Source organism: Panthera leo, chromosome E2, assembly GCF_018350215.1.
Source record: "Panthera leo isolate Ple1 chromosome E2, P.leo_Ple1_pat1.1, whole genome shotgun sequence".
In the NCBI taxonomy this organism is placed as follows: domain Eukaryota; kingdom Metazoa; phylum Chordata; class Mammalia; order Carnivora; family Felidae; genus Panthera; species Panthera leo.
The window spans coordinates 10,046,340-10,068,473 of record NC_056693.1 but is presented as its reverse complement, the minus strand read 5'-3'; the positions used below and the strand labels follow the sequence as shown (position 1 = coordinate 10,068,473).

The following is a 22,134-nucleotide window of genomic DNA, read 5'->3' as shown; positions in this document are numbered from 1 at the left end:
TCACTGGGGTAGCGTGCTGGGCATGTTGTGCCCCTGGGACAGCGTGTGCCACTGGGCTTTGCTCTGTGTGGAGGGCAAGGCGTGCATGCGCGTTACTGTTCCCGTGTGTGTCTGGACAGTGCCGCGTGGGGTGGCACCCTGTGTGCGACACTGTCATTATGCCTGAAATGTTGTGTGTCTGTGGCCCTACCTGTCCCTGAGAGTGTGCACCTCTGGGTGTCACTGCGACGATTACGTGTGTCCTTGCGGTTGTGTTGTCGGGGCGATGTTGTGCGTCCACGGGACTGTATACACGGCCGCGTCTCGGCAGTGTTGTGTGATCGTGTGTCCGTGGGATAAATCGGCTGCGGGATCATGAGGGCGTCGCTGCGATCGTGTGCGCGTGTCACTGACATCGCGTGTTCTAGGGACTCAGTCACGGGGATGGCATGTGTCTGGGCGACGTGGTCGTGGGTGTGAGGCCAATGCTGTGTGTCGTTGTGATTGTGGGTCTGGGCAGTGCTGTGCGTCCTGGGGCCGGGTCTGCTGCCCGTGTGATGCCGTGCGTCTCGGCGCGTTCCTGGTGCGTGTGTGTGTGTGTGTCGGTGTGCGTGTCACTGGGATGGTGCGTGGAGTGGGGGGGCGAGGCTGCGCGTCCCTGGGACAGCGCGCGCGCGCGCGCGTGTGTGTGTGTGTGAGCTGCTGTGATTGTGTGTCAGCGCGCTTCGCTGGGTGTCGGGGGAAGGTGCGCGCGTCTCCGGGCCTCCTGCCCGAGAACAGCGGCGCTGCTTTCTGATTGGCTGCGGCCTCGCCAGTGAGAAGCTCGCGAATCCTGCGGTAACTTGGTAACTCGGTAACTCGGCCGCGCCGCCGCCGCCGCCGCCGCCGCCGCCGCCACCCCGGGGATGGGGGGTGGGGAGGGGCCCGCCCCGCCGCCCCGCGCGCGCAGGCCCCGCCCCCGCGGGCGACCCCGGCCCCGAGTCGCCCCGCCGGCTCGCCCACCGCAGTCTGCAGCTCGGTCCCCTTGTCGCCAAACTCCCTCCCCTCGGTCTCTGTGCCTCCGCCGCCCGCATCTCTGCCACTCGCTAGGTCTCTGGCTTTCCCATGTCTCTCTCTCCCTACCTCTGAGCCCCTGCCGTCGCTTTCTCCGTCTCTGTCTCCCACATCCCCTCTCTGTCTCTTCCAGTGTCTGTCTCCCCGTCTCTGTCTCCCCCATCTCTCCCTTCCTGTCTCTGTCTCTCTCCGTCTCCGTCCCTCCGTCTGACTTGGCCGAGCTGTCCCTCCTCTCCGTCTCTGTGTCCCCTTCCTCTGCCTCAGTCTCCCCGCCTTTGTCTCCGCTTCCCTTATCTCTCCCGCCTCTCGTCTCTGTCTCTCCCTCCCTCCTCCCCCCCCCCCCCCCCCCCCCCCCGGTCTCTCTCTCTCCCACAGCCGTGCTCAAAATCCACTTTTCATTCTGCGGAGACAGCGAGGGGGCTATTCGCTACTTTCATCGTCGCCCCCATCCCCGCAGGCCCAGGCTGCTGGCAGCAGGCCCCACTCAGGGCAGACTTCAGGAAGGACTTCCCGCCCTGGTTCAGCACCGGGGCTTTATCGCTCGGGCCAGGCGGAGGCCAGGCGGCCCCGTGGCTTCCGGAGGCGCCCGGGCGAGATGAGCTCACTGCGAGTTGGCTGGGATTTCATCAGCTTCCTCCGCTGGACTTGCCCCCGCTCCTTTTCCCCCGCGCGCGGGCCGAGCGGGCCAATCCTTCGGGCGCCTGCTGCCCCCGAGCGGCAAAATGCGGAAGCGCAGGCGCCCCGCACCGTCCACCTTTGCTAACCAAGCGCGTCACCGGTTTCCGAACGCTGCAGCTACGAACCCGTTTAATCTTCACGACGACCCCAAGGGGTAGAGGCTATTTTCAATCCCGTTGACAACGGGTAAACTGAGGCCAGAGAACTGAGGTCGGCCGCTTAAGGTCACGTAGCTGGTGAACGGAGCTCTTTGCGGGCTTACGTGGGGAAAGAAGGGAATGCTTGTAACCGCCACGATGACTGTGGTCATTCATTCATTCATTCATTTATTCAGCAAAGCTTTACCGAGGGCCTCTTCTGTGCCAGGCACGGTTGTAGGCACCGGGGATACAACAATGAACAGAGCACACAAAAATCCCTGTCCTCATGAGGCTGACACTCTGGATGGGGGTGGGGGTGGGGGGTGGATACAGACAATAAAGAACATAAACAATACAAAGTGAGTCTTGGAGTAAAAAAAGGAAGCAGGCAAGAGGGCTCAAGAGTGTTGAGGATGGTTTTATTCACTAAGGTGACCAAGGAAGGTCTTCTTGAGAAAGCCAGTTCAGCAAAGGCCCGAAGGAAGGGGGCGGGGGGGCGCAAGGAATGCCGGGACAGAGGGAAGTGCAGGTGCAAAGATCCTGAGGCCAGAGTGGGCGCATCCTGGATGGTGAGAAGGTACTATGAGGCTGGAAAGTCTAGGAGTGAGCGAAAAAGGGGAGAGGGGTGGGAGGTGAGGTCCGAGAGGGGGTTGAATCCGGGTGAAGACTTTAGCTTTTCCTCTGATGGGGTGGGAGCCCCTGGAGGGCTCTGAGCCGAGGGAGGCGAGCCGAGTTAGTTCTAACAGGCGCCCTCTGGCGGTCAAGTGGGAAACAGGCTGTGAGCAGCCAGCAGGGGAGCCCAGCGAGGAGGCTCCAGTGATAAACTCTGGGTGGGACGGTGGCTGTGGGGTCAGATTGAAGGGGGAGGCGCGGGAGGGGGCTGAGGCATTGGGTGGGGATGTGAGGGAGAGAGGGGAGTTTGGGGAAACTCCAGGTTTGGGCCTGAGCAGCTGGAAGGATAAAGAAAGGGGCTGAAAGAAATAACGATAATTGGGGCGCCTGGGTGGCCCAGTCGGTTAAGCGTCCGACTTGGGCTCAGGTCATGATCTCGTTGTCTGTGGGTTCGAGCCCCGCATCGGGCTCTGTGCTGACAGCTCAGAGCCTGGAGCCTGTTTCAGATTCTGTGTCTCCCTCTCTCTCTCTGCCCCTCCCCTGCTCATGCTCTGTCTCTCTCTGTCGCAAAAATAAATAAAAGCATTAAAATAATAATAATAACAGAAATAACGATAATTAACGGCGGTTGTCCCATGCTATGTACCTACTGTGTGCCTGACCTCATTCAATCCTTATGACAATCCTGAGAGGCGGGAGACGGGGCAGGATTCTGGATTTAGTCAGATCTCTGTACCGTAGTTTGCAAGTCGAGCCTGCATAATTTGCTCGGTACTGTTGGTGGATTCAACGGATAATGGCAAAAAGGTACAGCGCTGTTCTCAGCACTTTATTATTTCTAAAATTTTTTAAAAATTTATTTTGAGAGAGCGAGCGAGCGAGCGAGAGCCGTAGAGGGGAGAGAGAGAGAGAGAGAGAGAAAGGGAGAGAATCCCCAAGCAGGTTCTGCGTTGTCAGCGCACAGCCCGACGTGGGGCTCGATCTCATGAACCGTGAGATCACGGCCTGGGCCGAAATCGAGAGTGGGACGCTCAACCGACTGAGCAGCGCAGGCGCCCCAGCACCTCACTTACCTTGCTGAATCCTTACAACATGCTGTCCACAAGCACCATTTTCCACGTGGGAAACCGAGGCACAGAAACGTTAAGTACCTTGCCTAGCGCAATACTCATAATTATAATAGATTTATGATAGAGGTGGAGAGAGCTCTGCGAGTCAGAAAGATCCCCGTGGGTTCAAATCCCGGCCGCGGGCAGCTCACAGCATCTCCGGGCTTTGGTGTCCTGCTTTGTAAAATGGAGGGTCGAAGAGTACTGTGGGAGCCGAGGCTTTGGGATGGGTTTAGGAGATAATTCATGGAACAAAAGGGAGGCCGCCCTGTAGACAATGAGTGTTAACTCACTGGCATTAAAATAAAAACTGAAAAAAAAAAAAAAATGTCAGTGTCAGCACGGATCCTCTTTCAGGGTTGGGGATACAGCAGTCGGCAAGCCAGTTGGGCCTTTAAAACGATCATGAGACAACAAATATTCATTCAGTCATCCGGAGGGTCCTCCACGCTTGGAGTCGAGGGCCACCTCCTCCAGGAAGGACCTGCCGATCGCCTCCCTGCGTCTCCCCGGGGTCAAACGAGTTCATCTGGTCTGTAGCTCAGCCCCGAAGGGCTTTGCCTCAGAAGATGTGTGGCTCTTTGCCTCCTACTGGGTCTGGCTGTCTACCCCAGTCTCCCTTTCCACCTTTCAGCCGGTGAGTGGGGTCCCCATATTTCTTTCCTCCACCTGGGACGCCCCCATAGTCATCTGGCTTGTCCCCCACGTTTCCCTCTAGGCTCTGCTCAAGCGTCAGAAAAGCCCTCCCGGACCATCTCTGTCCCCTGGGAGCAGCCTTATCTTGCACCGCAGCCCTCCTTTGAACATCCTTTTGTTTAGCTATTTATGGTCTGTTTCCTCTTGGAGAAAGTGAGCTCCATGGCGACAGGGACAGCCTTCCGGCACAGCTGTACGTTCCAATCTCCATTTCACAGATCCGCAGACGACAACGAGGCCCGGCCCAGCGTAGGTTGGCACAGGGCAAGGACGGTTCGTCGAACGAATGCTCGAGCCGCATCTCAAGCGGCCAGAAGGGCGCCAGGCCGCCCCCTGGTGGCCAGGGCGAACGTGGGCCCGCTCGGCGGCCAAATTTCCCACCAGGGCTTCTCGTAGCCTGATAACGACGGACTAATGCGAGAACTTAACTCCGTTTCACATAAAACCACAAGGTATTTTTTACGGGTATTTTTTGAGCTTCCAAATTGTATTTGCAAAACACACACACACACACACACACACACACACACACACACACAATTTTGTTTTTTACGTCTATTCGTTTATTTTCAGAAAGAGGGAGTGAGAGAACGAGCTGAGGAGGGGCAGAGCATCCAAAGCGGGCTCAGCTCTGACAGCGGAGACCCCCGGATGCGGGGCTCAGACTTCCTAACCGTGAGATCATGACCCGAGCCGAGACCTGAAGCTTTTAACCCGCCGAGCCACCCAGGCGCCCCTCAAAATCCTTTGAAACGTTGTGGACACGAAGGCACGACGTACCTACTTTTGTAAAACCCACGGAACCCCGAGTGCAGAAGCCCTGGGGGGAGAAACCAAACATGACAGGTCCCCCGCCTCCTACCAGGACCCCCTGGGGACCCCCCTCTACTGACTCTCTCCCGGGCCACCATTATCCTCAAGTCTACCAACAGAGATTTAGTTGTGCCTGTTCTAGAACTTCATGCAAATAGAATCAAACCGTACGTGCTCCTTTGCGTCTGTCTGGCTTTTGTCGCTCGGCGTAACGTTTGCGGGATGCATGCACGTGCTGGTGCGCCGGTAGAGAGCGTTCATGTTCACTGCCGTGTGGCATCTCCGCGTGCAAAGGCACCCCAGCGAGAGTATCCATTGTACCGCTGAAGAACATTCCGGTTCTTTCCCATTCGGGGCCGTCTGAGTCCGCTCGGGGCGGCCACCACAAAGTAGCCCAGGCCGGGTGCCTTACACGACAAAACTTTAGGGGGCGCCTGGGTGGCTCAGTCGGTTGCGCGTCCGACTGCGACTCAGGTCATGATCTGGCGGTTGGTGAGTTTGAGCCCCGCGTCCGGCTGGCTGAGGTCAGTGCAGACCCTGCTGCGGATCCTCTGTCTCCCTCTCACTGCCCCTCCCCCACCCGCACTCTCTCAAAAATAAAGAAAACATTCAAAAAAATTAAAAACAACTCCCCCCCCCCGCCCCCATTTTTATCTTCTCCTAGTTCTGGAGGCGAGAAGTCCTACCTCAAGGTGTCCCAGGGTTGGTTTCTTCTGAAGCCTCTCTCCTTGGCTTGTGGAATGGCTGTCTTCCCTGTGTCCACACGTGGGCTTCTTCCCTCTGTGCATAGATATTAATCTCCTCTTCTTTTAAGTTCATTTATTTATTTTTGCGGTGGGGAAGGGCAGAGAGAGAGGGAGACACAGAATCCGAAGCAGGCTCCGGGCTCTGAGCTGTCAGCCCAGAGCCCAACGCGGGGCTCGAACCCACGAACCGCGAGATTGTGACCTGAGCTGAAGTCGGATACCTAACCGACTGAGCCATCCAGGCGCCCCTAAGCTTTTCTTATGAGGACACCAGTCATAGGAGATTAGGGCCCACCTTAATGACCTCCTTTTCACTTAACTGCCTCTGTTAAAGGCTTATGTCCAAATTAGGTTACATTCTGAGGTGCTGGGGGGTAGGGACTCTGACACACGAATCGGGGAGGGGACACAAATCAGCGCATAAGCGGGGCGATTGTGTCGAAGCTGCCACGGTCGTTCTTGCCCACGACACGTTTGGTGAGCACGTGCATGCATTTGTTGGGTAAATGCCCCGCAGTGCATTTGCTGGCTCACAGGGTATGTGTGTGCCTCGGACGGTCGTAGAACTTACTCCACAGCAGTTGGGGCGTTTTGTGTCCCCTCCAGCAGTGGGCGTCAGTCCCGGCTGCCGCGCATCCTCACCAGGCCTGTGACCTTGTCGGGCCTTTTCATCTGGGCCGTTCTTTTGCCGTTAAGCGCAAAGGGTTATTTGCGTGGTCTTAGTAGATACTGAAAACCGCCAGGATCTCCACCACTCCTTTCAAGGGAAAATTGTGCTATGTTGTGTTCAGAAATCAACAAGGGCGGGGCGCCTGGGCGGTTCCGTCAGTTAAGCATCCGACTCGGGTCATGATCTCGTGGTTGGTGCCTTCAAGTCTCCCCCAGAGCCCCCAGAACAAAGAACCCTGCCCACACCTTGCTTTCGGGTCATGATCTCGTGGTTGGTGCCTTCAAGTCTCCCCCAGAGCCCCCAGAACAAAGAACCCTGCCCACACCTTGCTTTCAGACTTCTGGCCTACCAGAAGGGTCGAGAATACCCTCCTGCTGTTTTTGGTCACACAGCGTGTGGCCATTTGTTACCATGGCTGCTGGAGCCCGTTTTCCTGTCTGTGAAATGGGCGTGAACCAGACCTTTGAGGCCCGTGACACAATTGGAAGGAGAGCATTCCTTTAACCAATAAGCGAGCAAACGTCCGTGACGTGTCTCCAGAGGCCACGGGCCCGTGTTATTCGGCCGGAGGGAGGGGGCGCTCAGGTGATGGTAAGAGTCACGGTTAAGTGCACCTGCTGGGTGCCAGACACTGTTGTAAGTGCCTCTGGCTGACATCAAACAACAGGCATTCATTCACTTGCACCTCTGGGGGGGCGGGCAGAGACACAGAATCAATTTCTTTGGGCCCAGATCAGGATGTTGGCTGGGGCCACATTCCCTGGGGAGGTTCCAGGGGACCATCAGTCCCCTGGCCTTTTGAAGCTTTTTTCCCCAGCTGTATTTTTTTAAATGTTTATTTATTTTCGAGGGAGAAAGAGAGAGAGAGAGAGAGCGAGCAGGGGAGGGGCAGAGAGAGAGGGAGACACAGAATCCGAAGCAGGCTCCGGGCTCCGAGCCGTGGGCACAGAGCCTGATGTGGAGCTCGAACCCGTGAACCGCAAGATCGTGACCTGAGCTGGAGTCGATGCTCAACCGACTGAGCCACCCAGGCGCCCCCATGTCACCCCGTCTTCTGTGTCAAATCTGCCTTTGCTTCCTCTTATGAGGACCCTTGGGATTGCGGTGAGCCCCCCCTAAAGATTCCAGGACCATCGCCCCATCTCAAGATTCTTAATCACATCTGCCAAGTCCCTTGAGCCACGTAAACGAATATTCACAGGTCCCAGGAATCAGGGTGCGGACATCTCTGGGAGCCAGTGCTCAGCCTACTGCACCTTCCAGTAGCCCGGTGGGGTACAGGCACTGTTATTATGTTACAGATGGGGACCCGAAAGCTCAGAGTTGTTAAGTAACTCCCCCAGGGTCCCACAGCTCAGGTGGCAGAGCTGGGATCTGAAGTCAGCCGGCCTGGCTCCAGAGGCCATGATCTTACCTGCTCTCCACATGGCATCCCTGTGGTCAGGCAGCCCTGAGTTCAAATCCCAGGTTGGCTTCTGGGTAGCTGGGTGACTGAGGGCCAGCGCTATGGGCTCACTTCCTGGGCTGACTGGGAGGGGCAGGGACATCACAACTGTCGGGGACACTTGGGTGGCTCAGTCGGTTAAGTGGTCGACTTCGGCTCAGGTCACGATCTCACGGTTCGTGGGTTTGAGCCCCAGGTCGGGCTCTGTGCTGACAGCTCAGAGCGATAATGGCGAACCCCTTGAGTTGCCCAGAGTTCGGGTGAAAATGCTCAGTGCCCCAGAGAGGGACTCTCAGGGTCCAGCTCCCTCTGAATCTTATCTTCTGACCTCCGACAGACATTCAGAGAAGGGCTTGCTTTCAAGTTTCACTTTTCTAACGTTATTACAGAGATCCAAGCAAAGACAGAATCTCATCGTACTTTTCCAGCATCCCTCTTTCTCTCCACCCCCACAAGCGACGGGTCTATACGTACGCGTGTATATGCGGGTACGAAAAACTTCGCTTCTCAGCCGGGGTGAGGCAGCCCCACCCGGAACCATGACACCACCCTTTGGTCATCAGGGTGGCAAAGATCAAAAAGTGATAAAACGAAGCGTCAGTGAGGCTGCGGGGAGACGCGCACCCTGGGCTTGCTTGAGGGGAGTGGGAGTTGGCACGGCCTCTTTGCTGAGCTGCTACCTTCGGAGGTGGTTTTACTGTCAGGGAGATGACGTGCAAGCCTCTCGATGCCTCGTCCAACGGAGCCGGGGCTCCGGCCCACATCCCGGGAGGTGCCTTTGACTTACACTTTTTTCATTCTCTGTTGTAAAAGGGTTTCCAGCTTTGTATGGACCTCAGGCCCTAAACAACCTGCGTCCGCCTTGGGTTGCTTTTACTGCAACGTGATAATGTGAATGAACTTTCGATCGAGGAATTTGTCTTTGTAGAAGCTGTAATAATGGTCTCCATACACGGAGAACTTAAATATTTTAGGTCTTGTGCCAAGCACTCGGTGTATTAATTCATTAATCCGTTCAATTCTGCACCACAAGCCTAGTAGGGAGGTGCTAGGATACCTACTTTGCAGAGGAGGCTACATTCCAGACAAGTTCTGTACAAGCTCAAGGTCACACAGTTGGTAAATGACAGAGCCAAGATTCAAACCCAAGCCTTCTGGCTTCAGAGTCAGTGGTCTTTTATCTTATTTTTTCATGGTTACTTATTTATTCTGAGGGAGACAGAGAGGAAGAGGCAGACAGAGAGGGAGAGGGAGAGGGAGAGGGAGAGGGAGAGGGAGAGGGAGAGAGAGAGAGAGAGAGAGAGAGAGAGAGAGAGAGAGAATCCCAAGCTGGCTCCGTGCTGTCAGCGCAAAGCCCGATGTGGGGCTCGAACTCACGAACTGTGAGATCATGACCGGAGCCAAGATCAAGAGTTGGACGCTTAAATGACTGAGCCACCCAGGCGCCCCCAGAGTCCGTGGTCTTAATCATGACATTAGGAGTCCTTTTTGAGCAAGGTCAAGTACTCACAAAGACGTGTGCCTCAGGAAGTTCAATGCAGCATTATTGGCGATCTCCCCAAACTGGAAACAACTCAACCGTCCATGAGACCAAGTGGGGGAAATTATGGTCCATCTTTAGGATGGAATGTCACACAGCAGTTTTAAAGGCTGTCAACTATCCATTGTGAAACCGAAGATATACAGCCACAGAATCGGTGGCTCAGCCGGTTGAGCGTCTGACTCTCGATTTCAGCTCAGGTCACCATCCCAGGGTCGTGGGATCAAGCCCCGCGTCAGGCTGTGCCGTGGCAGTACATGGCCTGTTGGAGGCACTGGGGACACAGCAAGGCATAACGACAGACAACACAGTGGAGGGGACAGAGAACAAGGTAAGTAAGTAAAACATTTGATAGTTTATTTATTTATTTATTTTATTATTATTTTTTTTTAATATTTTTTTTAATTTTTTTAATGTTTATTTATTTTTGAGACAGAGAGAGACAGAGCATGAACGGGGGAGGGTCAGAGAGAGGGAGACACAGAATCTGAAATGGGCTCCGGGCTCTGAGCTGTCAGCACAGAGCCCGACGCGGGGCTTGAACTCACGGACCGTGAGATCATGACCTGAGCCGAAGTCGGCCGCTCAACCGACTGAGCCACCCAGGCGCCCCTATTTTTTAATGTTTATTCATTTTTGAGAGAGACAGAGAGAGAGAGCAGGGGGGAGCGGAGAGAGAGAGAGACACAGAATCTGAAGCAGGCACAGAGCCTGATGCGGGGCTTGAACCCACGAACTGTGAGATCATGACCTGAGCCGAAGTCAGACGCTTCACTGACTGAGCCACCCAGGCGCCCCAACATTTGGTAGTTTGGAGGGCGGACAATAAAATGGAAAAATAAAGTGGAAAGATTGCAAGGGATGGGGAGTTTTGCAACTTTCAAACAGGCGGTTTCAGGGCAGGCCCCTAAGTGCAGGTGACATCTGAATGACGAAGCAAAGCAGTCGTGCGGTAGGTTTGGCAGGTATTTGGGGAGTTATAAGAGAACTCAGTTGTATGTGTAGAGAAGGTCTCTGAAAGGCTGTTAACTGTAACCTTATAACGGGCCAGGGATTCGCAGGTACTTCCACTTTCCACAGTTTAAATCACAAAATAAAATTACCAGCGACCTCGGGGGATCCGGTCTGCCCACTGCAACGGTCAAATTTTGCATGACGTGTAATGATACGTTTATCACGTTGGCGTTTTGGTTAATGCATGGAACCTCCTGGAGTCTGCAGCCACATCCGGATCTCCCAGTGAGCGTCTTGCAGTTCCTAGAAGGCACTAAGCTCACTCACCACAGGGCCTTTGCACAGGCTGTGTGTGCTCTGCCTGGACCCCCCCCCCCCCTCACCCTAAGCCCTCTCCTCCTGCCCCTCTGCAAGGAACCTCCCACGCTTCTGTTTGGGGTATCTCACATTGACTTGTGCCTTCCCTCATGAGGGAAGGGATGGGGTCTGCCTTGTTCATGCCGGAGTCCTCCCCTCCCCAAGCACACCCCCTTCCCCCCACCCTCTGGCCCTGGCACTCAATGCAAATTTAGAGAATGGAAGAAAGATTGAAACTCTAAGGTCTCCTTGGCAGGAGGGTGAGGGATTCCCCACCCACCCAGCACAAGCCTGGTGGGTCAGGCTTCCAGGAATTATTGCCCAGTGCCTAGTACCTATTTACTGGAACCAGAAAAGAGGCAGCAGGTAGAGACCAGAGAGAGGACGGTGTCTCCTTTCCCTGGAAGAAGGGTCATCTAGGCCCAACGAAGTTGAGTAAAGCTTCCAGAACACCCTTGCGTACCACCTAGACACACTGCCGCTTCCACCCACGGAGGGGGGTGGGGGGGGTGCGGCGCCTTTAAGACTCCCGGAAACGGGACGGCAGACCGGAAGTGATCCTCTTTCGTTCCCCTCTTCACGTGGTGCGGACCGGAAGTGACGCGCGCGGCCCGGGAGCTGCGGACGCGGAGGCCGACGGAGCCGGAGTCGCCGACGCCGCGGGGTCTCCGGGACAGGTGACCGGAGGAGGGGGCCGGGAGCACGCCCGGAGAGGGCGGGGCCTGGCGCCCCACGTGGGGGGAACGGGAGCGGGTGCAGGCGCGGCAGCGAGCCGCCCGCGGAGGCGGGGTCAGAGTACTCTGCGGGGGGCGGGGACTGGACGCCCACATGGAAAGCTTGAGGGGCGCTGGCGGGGCCGGACGTCGGCGGGTGGGCCGGACCCCGGCGGGCCGAGCTGTGGGCGGGGCCGGGGCGTGGGTGGGTAGAAGAGGGTGGGGCTGAAAAGTTGTGCCCGGGCCGGGGGCGGAGCCAGAATATTGCCCGGAGAGCTAGGGGGCGGGACCGGGACGCGGGCCGAACGTGCTGGGGGCGGGGCCAGAAAGTTTTGCCTGAGCTTCCCGCGGGTCCGGATCGTCGGCCCGCAAGTCAGGAGCGGATCCAGAGGCTGACGCGAAGGCGGGGCGGGACCAAAAAGTTGTGGGTGGCGGGGGCCGTGGCCAGGGTGCTGGCGGGGAATGATGGGAGTGCAGCCGGAAAGTTTTGCGGGACCCAGGGGTGCCGTCCGAGCGTTGGCACGCAAGCCGGCCCGGGAGCCAGAACCCTGACTGAGGGCGCAGGGGGCGGGACCGTGTTTCGAAGCGACGAAGGCTGGGAAGCAGGGGGCGTGACCGGGAGGTTGGCCGGGCGAGTCGGAGGCGGGGCCAGGGTGTTGGCTGGAGGGCCGTGGGCGGGGCCCATGTAATAACGCGAGAAGCAGGGGGCGGGTTCAGGTTGTTGCCCGGGGATCCGGGGGGGTGGGGTCAGAGGGTTGGCTGGGAAAGTCAGAAGCTGGGCCAGATTAACGACGCGCGGGCGGGCGGGGTCTGAGGCCTAGCGGGTGGGGCGGGGCCAGAAAGTTAGTCCTGGAGGGGGGCGGGGCCGTGGCCGTGGCCTTCGGGTCCAGTTTGAGGCTGGAGCTTCCCCCCCCCACCTCCGGAAAGCCGCGCGCGGGCCGGGAAGTTCTGTCTGCGCCGGGCGGGGAAGTATTCACTGGGGAGGTTGAGCCAGGTCCGGGAAACCTCGCCATTGGGTACCAGGCTTGTTTTTGGAATCTGGCGGGGTGTTGGGGAGACAGCGGCACCTTTCTCGGGAAGCTGGAGGCGTGGGCTTAAAATGTTCTCCCAGGGTCAGGGCAGCCTATAGGCGTGGAGTTCGGGCTTGTTTTGACGGTGGGGTTATGGGACGATTCTGACACGTCCCTGGGAGAGAGGTGGATTTAGAGTGTTCACAGGGATGGAGCAGCACCAGAATGGACGCAGGAAGGTGGGCCTAGAATTTTCTTGTACTGGTTGGGGGGTGAGAGGACGTATCTAAAGCTCTCCGGAGATGGAGGTCTGGGTTAAAACTCCCAGCACTGGGGTGTGGAGGCTGGATTGGAATCTTCCTTTGGAAGGGAGCATTGTTGGCTGTTTCCTTAAGCGGCGGGGTGGGGCCAGAACTTTTCCCAAGGTGGGTGTGACTCTAGTGTCTAAGAAGCAAGTGGGTGGGCACAAACCATGGGAGGTGGCGGAGTCCAAATTTGTGCAGGTAAGGGGCAGGCTAGCCCTTTAAGACAGAGTGGAAATGAGGGCTAGAATCCCCTTGGGGTGCAGGTGTTGTTAATGCGCATGTGTGTTTGAGAGGAGCCCCCAGTACAGGAGAGGTGGAAGCAGACTGGGGAGTCATTGGCCTTAGTGCTCTGTTCCCTCTGTCCTCAGGAACCCCTGGTGCTGTGTCCGGATTCTGCAGGGGAAGTTTGCTGGGACCCTGGCCCCACCTAGCCAGTGGAATGGTGAGATGGAAAGTGGGGAGTCTCTGGAATCTGAGCTTTGGGGCAGGGAGCTTGGGAGGAGGGGACCCACGACTCAGACCCTGGATCGAATGCACTGGGATGGGTGTAGGTTTCCCTTGCTGTCTCTCAGCTGTCTCTTCTTCTTAGTCAGCCACACTGGATCTGAAATCGAAAGAGGAGAAAGATGCTGAGTTGGACAAGAGGATCGAAGCTCTTCGGCGAAAGAACGAGGCCCTCATACGGCGCTACCAGGTGCCCTAGCCCCGCCCTGGGAGACCCCATCCCCTCTCCTCCCCGCAGTGAGTTTCCCTCACCTCTCCCTTCCTTAAAACCTTTTCATGGCTTCCCATCACTCTCAGGATAAAAGCCAAAGGCCTTAGCCTGCCATTCCTTCCTTCATTCCATCCATCCATCATTCATTCACGAATACCCACCAAGGTCTTTACTGCCAGGCTCTGAGCTGAATGTTGTCAGGGATATAGCTGTGACTGAGACAGCCCTGGGCCTGTCCTTCTGGAGTTCACCATCAAGTAGGGGCACAGACCTTTCTTTAGGCAGTGATGACCCAGAGTGGGCTGGGCTGGGTAGTTCACGGGTCTGTGAGAGCCCAGAGTGGGGGTCTTCACCCAGTCTGGAGGATATTAGGGAGGGCTTCCTAGAGGAAAGGATTCTGATACCTGAAGTGTGAGTAAGCTAGCTGAAGAGAAGAAGCGAACATGTCTTAAGCAGAGGGATTAGTTTGTGCAGAAACTTGAAACTTAGGGGCGCCTGGGTGGTTCAGTTGGTTAAACATCCTGCTTCGGCTCAGGTCGTGATCTCATGCTTCGTGGGTTTGAGCCCCCCTGCCGCCCTGTTGGGGCTCTGTGCTGACAGTGTGGAGCCTGCTTGGGATTCTCTCTCTCTCTGTCCCTCCCCCTGCTCGCTTCTTCCCCACGCCTACCTCCCCCCCCCCAAATAAATAAACTTTAGGGAAAAAAAAGAAACCTGAAACTTCATGTGGGAAGGTCAGTGGAGGGATATGGACCCAGGGAGGTCAGCAGGGGTCACGCCACGCTGAGAATTTGTACGTTTTCTCGAGGGCACTGGGGAACCTTGGAGGGTTTTGAGCAGGAGTGGGGTCAGGTCAGAATAGCTTTTTAGGAAGAGCTCTTTGGCTGCTGTTGGTGTGCTGTTGAGTGGGAGGAGGTGATACCGGAGGCCAGAGGCCCAGGAGGAAGCTGAGGCAGGGACTCCCGTGGGGAGAGGAGGGACAGGGCTGTGGGGAGGACTCCGTGACAGGCAGTGGTGGGGGGTGGGGAGGGGAGGTGGAAGGAGGGGCCAGGATGAGGTCCAGGTCCTTGCCAGAAGTGGCAGAGTAGGTGGTGGGGTTATTCCTGAGGGAGGACTTAGGAGGAGGGGTGGGTTTCATTTATTCATATTTCATCCATTCATTCACTTAAAAAACAAAAGCATATTGAATTTCTGTTGTGTGTCATGAAGCGTTCTAGGCTGGGGGGTTACATCAGTGGACAAAACAGACAGGTACCCCTGTCCTCAGGCCGATTCGGTTGCAGAGGGGAAAGCAGACAATAACCCAGATACGCATGATGCCAGGTAGTTGAGCAGGAGAAGAGGCAGGAGAATGGCAGGGGAGGTGGTTTCTGTTAGTGGGTCAGGGAAGGCCTCTCTGAGGAGGGGACGTTTCAGGAGCGGAAACCTGAAGGAGGTGAGAGGCTGAGGGCTCTCTGGGGGCAGAGGGAACAGCTGGTGCAAAGGCCCTGCGGCAGGGTTGAGCCTGGTGTGTTCTAGGAACGTTGAGGAGGGCAGAGTGAGCGAGGGGGAGAGGAAGGGAGGGAGGGTGGCAGATGAGGTCAGGATGCTAACACGGCCAGACCCCGTAGGGCCCCGTAGGCTGTGGCTCTTGCCCAGAGCTGGGTACTGCAGGGGGGTTCTGCGGGAAGATGCCGAAGCGATCAGCTTTCTTGCCTGGAGCTCAGGAGAGAGGCCTAGGTGGGAGCCAGTCTTGGGGGAAGTTCATGGCGGCTGTGGGAATACCGCTGGTGCCAAGACCGCCGACCTCCTCCCGCTGACGTTTGCTCCTAGGAGATCGAGGAGGACCGTAAAAAAGCTGAACTCGAGGGAGTAGCGGTGACCGTGCCCCGGAAGGGCCGCTCGGTGGAGAAGGAGAACGTGGCCGTTGAGGTGGTGAGCTCCACACCGAGCTGGGCGACTCATTGGGCCGGGGGGCGGGCGATGAGCGTTGAGACCTGAGGCCGGAGAGCGCCCCTCTCCGCCCCAGCTGCCCCAGCCCTGTGGGCGGCCTCTGCTCCCACAGCTGCCCTCTGGGCTTGGGGGTCCCCGTCTCCTCATCTGAGTGACTGCACTTTTTCTCCCTTCCCTCTTGCAGGAGAAGAACTTGGGTCCCTCTCGGAGGTCTCCTGGGACCCCGCGGCCTCCGGGGGCCAGCAAGGGAGGCCGGCCCGTCCCCCAGCAGGGAGGCCGGGCAGGCGTGGGCCGGGTGGCCCGTAACTGGGAGGACAGTTCTGGGGAGCAGCCTCGAGGAGGAGCTGGGGGCCGCGGCCGGAGGGGCCGGGGCCGGGGGTCCCCTCATCTGTCTGGGGCCGGAGATGCCTCAACTGCCGACCGCAAATCCAAGGTGGGGGCCCGGGATGGGCTGGCGTCCTCCGGCTGATGCGCTTCCCGTCTCGTTCGCCTCGTTCCTGCCCGCACACGGACCGGCTTTCTGCATCTGTCTTCTTCCGCCCCTCCGTCGGCTCGTTCTCTCTCTCCTCCCTCCCCCACCCCTGACCGGTGTCGCGCGTCCTCTCCTTGTGTTTTTATCTCCCCTTGTTTTGCTCTGTGTCTGGTGCACGCTTGCCACCCGCCGTGTCTTGCCCCATCTCTGTCCTCTCTCTGGCTCCTTCTCTCCAGTGCACGCGCTCCCCTTGGCTCTCTTTTTCTGTCTGTCTCGCTCCCTGGATCTGTTTGTGGGGAGCAGTGATGTTCTTCCTGAGACTGCTCTGCCGCCCGGATGCGGAGGTTAGCAGGCCGGGGGGCTGCTGGGCAGAGTGACTCAGCGCACCATGGACTTGGGCTCAACTTGGTTCGATGAGTTCCCCGTCCTTGGGCAGCTCCCTTCCCTGTGGGAGCTTCTTGGGGGAGTCCTAGAATCAGATTTAAAGGTTACTGGGAGCGTCCTGTGAACAGCAGGCACTTGAAAGCCTCAGAGTAAGCGTTGGAAGAATGTCACAGATGTTCATCTATCTGTCTACCTATTTGTTTTAGAGAGAGAGCGCGAGCATGTGAGCAAGGGGCAGAGAGAATCTCGTGAGGTGCAGAGAGAGGGAGAGAGAGTCCTGGGCTGGGAGCGGGACTTAAGCTCACGAACCGTGAGTTGGTGACCTGAGCCGAAATTGGATGGTTAACTGACGGAGCCACCCAGGCGCCCCACGGGTGTTTGTTTACCATTTGTACACGCTAAGCTGCCGTCACGTAAAAGACCCCCGAATACCATGGCTTAAACCAAGTGGAAGCTTATTTGTCTCCTGTGTGCCGAGCCCTGGGAACGAAAACGTCCTCTCCAGCAACCTGGCCGCGTGCTTATCTGAAATTCCGTTATCATGGAAGAAGGGGAGAAGGCATTGTGGGGGGGGGTCACCTCGCCATCTGCCAAGTAATTGCTGTTATTGCTGTCATTAGTTCTGTGGCAGCCAGGGTGTGTTGGGGTCCCCGGCTCCTTCCCCAGGTTCAGCGTTTCCCCAGGGAGCTTGACGGGTAAGATTTATTACGGTGCAAGGGCACAGAACAAAACCAGAGGGACAAGGCACGCGGGACGGAGTCTGGAGGGAGCCAGGTGCAGGCCCCCAAGCGTTCTCGTCCGGGGGAGTCACACGGGAGGGGGTCCTCCAGCGCTGAGTCGTGACAACCCACACGACGGGCTGTCTTCCGGGGACTCCCTAGAGACCAAGAGCCCAAGGTTTTTACCAGGTTCTGGTCGTGTGGGGCCCCTCTGCCTTGCGCCTACCCAAATCCCGGACCTCGGAAGGAAAGCCGGCGTTCAGGGCACAGCTGTCGTTTGCACAGAGAGTCGAGGCACCCTGAGCCCCCTTTCTCAGTTAGCCGTTGACCGAGAACCTGCTGGGAGCCGAAGTCCCAGATGCCGGCCCAGGCCTTTGAGAGCAGGCCTGTCTAAGGAGGGAGTCTCCGGCTGGCAGCGGCTCCCCTCCTGCCCGGATGCCAGCGAGCAGTGGGCTTGTGCGGGTCTTCCTGACGGCCCGGTGTTTCCGTGTCCGTGTTCTTACCCCCTAGGAGTGGGAGGAGCGGCGCCGGCAGAACATCGAGAAGATGAACGAGGAGATGGAGAAGATTGCGGAGTATGAGCGCAACCAGCGGGTCAGTGCCCCGGGCGTCCCCCGCGGCGCGGCCCTCTGCCACCTCCCCGCCTCCCGTGAGCCCGCCAACCCCGTCCCCCACTCCCTGTGCCCGCAGGAAGGCGTGCTGGAGCCCAACCCGGTGCGGAACTTCCTGGACGACCCCCGGCGACGCGGCGGGCCCCTGGAGGAGCCTGAGCGGGACCGCCGGGAGGGCAGCCGCCGGCACGGGCGCAACTGGGGGGGACCCGACTTCGAGCGGGTGCGCTGCGGCCTGGAGCAGGAGCGGCAGGTGGGTGCCGGGTGCTGGGGCGCCCTGGCCTGGCCGCCGTCCTTCCTGCGGCGTAGGTTTGTGCGGGCCTGACCGAGACAGCAGGGCAGGGAGGGCCAGCCTCCGCGCCCGGTCTCTGAGCCCCAAGCCGATGGTCCGTTGCCGTGTGGGCACCACAGCGCCCTCCCCTCCTGGCTCTCCGGTTTGCTCAGCCCCGTCCTCTCTCGATATCATCAGGAATGTTTACCGGGACCCACTGGGTGCTGGGCACGGCCTTGGGTGCTGGGGCTGAGTCTTTGTTTTTTGTTTTTCTTTTTTTTTTTTTTTTTTTTTTTTTTTGGAGAGAGGGAGCAAGGGAGCAAGTGGCAGAGAGAGAGAGAGAGAGAGAGAGAATCCCAGGAGGGGCAGAGAGAGAGAGAGAGAGAATCCCAGGAGGGGCAGAAAGAGAGAGAGAGAAGCAGGGCTCCCATGAAGTGGGGCTCGTGCTCACCCGATGTGGGGACTCGAACTCACTGCCTGCGAAATCCTGACCTGAGCTGAAGTCAGGTGCTTAAGGACTGAGCCACTCAGGCGCCCTGGGGCTGAGTCTTAAACAAGGCCAAGCCCCCGCCCTAAAGAGGTTGATTCTGGTGGGAGCTACATAAACGAGCGAGCATATAGTAAGCGTGAGCCAGCGTCAGACGTAAAATGCAGGGGAGGGGGCGTAGAGGGTGGAGACGGGGTGCCGCTTGGGGAGAGATGTGGGATGGCCTCTGAGGAGGCGCCACACGAGCAGACCGCGCGTTCGCATCTCTGGCCTGTCACCTCCTTGTGTGACCTTGAGCACGGCAGGCCTGGGGGAGAGACGGGGGCGGGCTGGCCGGTGGCTCGGGGCCCTGACTGCCCGTCTGCGGGGCGGGACAGGGCCGCCGGGCCGGCCTGGCTGGCGCTGGCGACATGACGCTGTCCATGACGGGCCGGGAGCGGTCGGAGTACCTGCGCTGGAAGCAGGAGAGGGAGAAGATCGACCAGGAGCGGCTGCAGAGACACCGCAAGCCCACCGGCCAGTGGCGGCGGGAGTGGGATGCCGAGAAGACGGACGGGATGTGAGTGTCCTCTCTGGCTCCTCGACCTTGACCCCTGACGCCTTCGTCGCCTTCTGGCGCCCCGCCCCGTGTGTCGGGTTCGAGGTCACCATCACCAAATCCCCGGCACGTCAAACCAGTTTCTCGTGTCTGCGGGTCAACTGGGTTCGGCTGATCCACGCCGGGCCCCGTAGGCCGCGGGTCCGGCTGGGCCTGGCTTCTCCATGCGGGCGGAACTCCGTTCTGCTCCGTGTGGGTTCGTGCTGGGGTTCAGGCTGAAGGGAGCAGCTCTCCAGAGAGGTGCTGGTCACGGCATTGGCAGATGAGCAGGAGGGGAGAGGAGGCACGTCCGTTCTGGTAGCAGCAGACCCAGCGTCGCTGGGGCCAGAGATTAAGCTGCCCTAGTAGATGGTGCCACGGCCCCACGGCCAAGGGCACGGATGGAAATTCTGCATGGGGAGGGCATGAGAAACTGCTAACAGTGATTAGACCTTCGCACCCCCCTCCCTCACCAGCCTGTCCCCCACCAACCCAGCCCCTCATCCGGGCGGCACTGGTATCCTTTTGTGACTCCGTGCTCTTTGAGGTCCCCGGAAACATCCAGTTAGCCCAACTTAAAGCGAAGCTGTACCCTTGTGTCCCGGACCAGAAGACCAACTTCCATACCAGAGAGCTGGCCAATAGCAGTCTAAAGACTGCTATTAAAAACTTAAGTTTTTAACGTTAGTTATTTAATCTTTATTTTTGAGAGAGACAGAGTGAGGGTGAGTGGGGGAGGAACAGAGAGAGGGAGACACAGAATCCGAAGCAGGCCCCAAGCTCTGAGCTGTCAGCACGGAGCCTGATGTGGAGCTCGAACCCACGAATCGCGAGGCCACGACCTGGGCTGAAGTCGGATGCTTAACCGACTGAGCCACCCTGGCGCCCCCGCAGCTGTAGTTTTCCATGCCATCCCGCGCCCTTTGCTGCTTTGCAAGTTTCCACGCCTGTCACTTTTGTCGCTGGCACGGGCTGAAGAAAGAGGGTGTTGGCTGTGTGCCTGGGTGGTCTGAGCATTTCTCTGTGGGTTGTGAGCCCAACCGGTGCAAGCGTGAGGAGGTCTCTGCACAGACGTTGTGGCGGATCTTTCTAAGGTGCGGGCAGCCGGGCTTCTAGCAGGATGCTCTCCGGGTTGGGAACGAGAACGTAATCGTTCTTCCTCGAGCCCCCGAAGCAGCACGCAGCACGCCTCGTTAGCGCGTGGGTACGTTGATTTCGGCAGCAAACGTTGATTGAGTCCCTCCTCTGTGTCACGAAGGGTGGTGGGGATTCTAGGGGATGGGGACACGACAGTGAACAAAACCGCTTCTGCCTTCAAGGGACCTAGATTCTAGTTGGAAAGGTGGACAGTGAATAGATCCAATGGCAGCTCATGAAGAACAACAGAGTGTGGAGAAGGATGGAGACCCTTCTTTTAGACTTGGGTGATGCACGTGTGACAATATGTGATTATTTTCGACCGGGGTTTAGGAGGGTCTGAGCGGAAGCCTGGAGGAGGTGAGGGTGCCGGCCGCCGAATGGCCTGGGGAGGTGTCCCCAGGGGCAGTGGGTGCAAAGGCCCTGAGGCAGGAGCGCGGTGTGGTAGGAGTGCTAGCAAGTGAGGCCTGACTGGAAGCTGGGGATTACGTGCTTTCGGAGTTTTTGTTTTGGGGGTCAAATACTGAATTTTTTCTTTCTGTTAAGCTACCTGCTCGCCCCCTTCTCTCTTCTCCCCAGGTTCAAGGATGGCCCAGCCGCTGCCCTCGAACCATCCCATCGCTATGGTGAGCGGGTGTCCTTGGGTGGGGTGGGGCCACTGGCTGGGCCGGGCGAGGGGGTTAGTTTGTGCCCTGACCCCTCCTGGCTTCTGTTGCAGATGATCAGGCCTGGGCTCGGCCCCCCAAGCCCCCCACTTTCAGGGAGTTCCTGTCCCAGCACAAAGCGGAGGTCAGCCGCAGGAGGAGGAAGGGTAGCCGACCCCAGACCAAGGCAGCCCCTCGTGCCTACAGGTGGGGGCACCCCCTCCCCTGGCGTGTGCAGGGCCCCCACTCGCAGCAGTGGCTCTAGACCTGGTCGTCCTGACTTGTGTATGTGTGGCTTTGTCTCTGCCGTCTCGTCCCTGTCTGTTCTCGGGTACGTGTGTCTCTCTTGTGGGTCAGGCTCTTGCTTCTGGGGAGTGGGGGCCTCCGTCTCTGCTCTACCCCCATCCCTCTCCTCGTCCCCCCTCTTCTTTTCTGCCGCCTGGCCCCCCTCCATCTATCTGTGCCTGATAACCTGGGGACACAGACTCGCCGTTTCCTCCCCAGTGCTCTAGCATGCCGGGTCCTCACCCGCAAACCTACAGCCCCCTCTCGCCCGGAGTTGAGTTTTGCAGCTCTTCTCCGGAGAGGATCTGGAGGTGGGAAGCCCCTTCCCGTCCACCTGGGCCTCACCCCTCTCCTTGGTCCCCTCCAGTGACCATGACGACCGCTGGGAGACGAAGGAGGCAGCGTCCCCAGCCCCTGAGGCCCCACAGCCCCCTCCACCCGAGGAGACGCCCGTGCAGGTGAGGCGGGCTGTCCTCTCCGGGCAGGGGGGTGGGGGTGCTCCGGGTCCACGCCCGCTCCCCCGACCTGCCCTGTGCTCCCCGCAGCCGCTGGAGACCCCCGCTCCTCCTGCCCACCGGCCTCCTGAGGATGACGGGGAGGAGGACGAGGGGGAGGATGAGGAATGGGAAGATGTGAGTGAGGAGGAGGAGGAGATCGAGGAGGAGGAGGAGGAGGAGGGGGAGGAGGAGGAAGAGGCCATCGAGGAGGAAGAAGAACCAGCCCAAGACCACCAACCCCAAGAGGCTGCGCCCACCGGAAGCCCCACCGGTGAGCAGGCTGACAAAGAGCCCTCCAGGCCGGAGGAGCCCCTGCCACTTCCCCGGGCCCCTGCCACGCCTTCTAGCCCCTTCTCGCCCCCTGGGGGCCACCAGCCCGTGTCTGACTGGGGTGAAGAGGCAGAGCTGAATACTTCCCCCAACGCCCTCTCTCCGGGTGAGGCCTGGCCGTTTGGAAATGCATGAAGCTGGCTGCTTCCCCCGCCCCCTTCACTGGGACCCCGTGTACCCGCCACCCATGCCTGTCTCTGGAATGCCCCCCCCCCCATCCTGCCCGTGCTCTGGGCCACAGAGGCCCCTCCCCAATA

At 58.6% G+C, this 22,134-nt stretch overlaps 2 protein-coding genes across 8 annotated transcripts in view; both read left to right on the top strand.

The window, feature by feature from the left end:
* Positions 1–2,027, top strand: part of LOC122208892 — a 9,722-nt gene extending 7,695 nt beyond the window's left edge. Inside the window, exon 3 of the mRNA XM_042920349.1 lies at positions 1,490–2,027. Coding sequence (XP_042776283.1) covers positions 1,490–1,890 — 401 coding nt within the window. The 3' untranslated portion in view covers positions 1,891–2,027. The remainder of the gene's footprint in view (positions 1–1,489) is intronic.
* Positions 1–22,134, top strand: part of CCDC9 (coiled-coil domain containing 9) — a 22,963-nt gene extending 829 nt beyond the window's left edge. Inside the window, exons 1-12 of one of the 7 annotated variants that reach the window (XM_042919475.1) lie at positions 11,384–11,468; positions 13,188–13,261; positions 13,409–13,513; positions 15,344–15,445; positions 15,648–15,896; positions 17,549–17,632; positions 17,729–17,902; positions 18,785–18,966; positions 20,701–20,747; positions 20,840–20,972; positions 21,418–21,508; positions 21,596–22,131. In XM_042919475.1, the coding sequence (XP_042775409.1) occupies positions 13,259–13,261; positions 13,409–13,513; positions 15,344–15,445; positions 15,648–15,896; positions 17,549–17,632; positions 17,729–17,902; positions 18,785–18,966; positions 20,701–20,747; positions 20,840–20,972; positions 21,418–21,508; positions 21,596–22,012 (1,587 nt within the window). In that variant the 5' untranslated portion in view covers positions 11,384–11,468; positions 13,188–13,258 and the 3' untranslated portion in view covers positions 22,013–22,131. The other 6 variants (XM_042919479.1, XM_042919477.1, XM_042919480.1 and 3 more) reach the window with 6 other exon arrangements.